The sequence below is a fragment of the Miscanthus floridulus genome, chromosome 11 (assembly GCF_019320115.1).
Source record: "Miscanthus floridulus cultivar M001 chromosome 11, ASM1932011v1, whole genome shotgun sequence".
In the NCBI taxonomy this organism is placed as follows: Eukaryota; Viridiplantae; Streptophyta; class Magnoliopsida; order Poales; family Poaceae; genus Miscanthus; species Miscanthus floridulus.
The window spans coordinates 64,739,283-64,740,315 of record NC_089590.1 but is presented as its reverse complement, the minus strand read 5'-3'; the positions used below and the strand labels follow the sequence as shown (position 1 = coordinate 64,740,315).

Sequence of the window (1,033 nt, the reverse complement as noted above, 5' to 3'; positions counted from 1 at the left end):
CTGCTGCTCGCCCGCTTGCTCGCCCGTGGCGTGCTGCTGCTGCTGCTCGGCCGCATGCCGTTGCTGCTCGGCGTGCTGCTGTCGGCGTGCTGCTGCTGCTACTGCTCGCTTCCTCCACCAGCAGGAGATGCTGGGCGTGATGGAGGGCATCGACAGCGGGGACGGCGACTCGATCTTCTCCGACGAGCCTCCGTTCGACTTCGGCGATGACGACGCGGAGCTCGAAGGCATCTTCCAGAGCGGCGTCGGGTGGGAGCTGCTCCCGGCAGTCGTTGGACGACGAGTTCGAGATTCTACCGGGGCATGTCGTGGAGGTGGGCGGCGCCCCACCGGCGGTGCGTGCGGCGGTGGAGCGGCTCCAGGTGGTGGCCGTCAGAGGCGAGGAGGCTGCGCAGGGGTGCTCTATGTGCAAGGAAGGGATGGAACAGGGGGAGCTCGCTACAGGGCTGTCGTGCGGGCATTTCTACCACGGGGCGTCGGGATGGAGAGAGAGATGAGGAGAGGAGGAAGAAGAAGATGACATGTGGGGCCCGTGTGTCAATGACAGGGGAGACGAAGTATACGTCTTCGTATATGCCTGCAGCTAGGCCTAGGCTGTGTCCATACGTATTCAGTGGCATTTTTGTGGGAAACGAAGAATTATAATGACATGCTTCAAAATAGACGAATAGTAATGGCGTTTCTCCAAACATCGAAAATTATAATGACATTAATCCAATTAACCCAAAACTAAAATGGTATTGTAGATTACAGAGAAAGAGAAACAAAATTTAATTAGACCTATTTAATCTAATTCATAGGCTAAAAGAAAATCTAAACAATAACATGAGTAAAGAAGAGGAGATAAGAAGATAATCCTAAATCATAGGATGTCATTGGAGATTAGTATGAAGGGAGAACAAACAAAATACCACTGATTACCATCATTAACTAGCTAATCAGCCATGTATTGTGCATATTAGCTAGAACTTTGTGCATGCAAAAAAACTACAACAACAAGAACAAGAACAACATAGAGGGCCAAGGTAACATG

The 1,033-nt window shown here is 51.2% G+C and overlaps 1 protein-coding gene across 1 annotated transcript; it reads left to right on the top strand.

Annotated features, from left to right (window-relative positions):
- The first annotated feature begins 206 nt into the window (after window positions 1-206).
- Window positions 207-497, top strand: LOC136492079 (E3 ubiquitin-protein ligase CIP8-like). The gene has a single exon (XM_066488224.1). The coding sequence runs from the start codon at window positions 207-209 to the stop codon at window positions 495-497; it is 291 nt and encodes a 96-aa protein (XP_066344321.1).
- The last annotated feature ends 536 nt before the right edge of the window (window positions 498-1,033 follow it).

What these genes read in the sequence shown, in the direction of transcription:
- LOC136492079 (XM_066488224.1), top strand. Translation starts at nt 207, where the DNA reads ATGACGACGCGGAGCTCGAAGGCATCTTCCAGAGCGGCGTCGGGTGGG.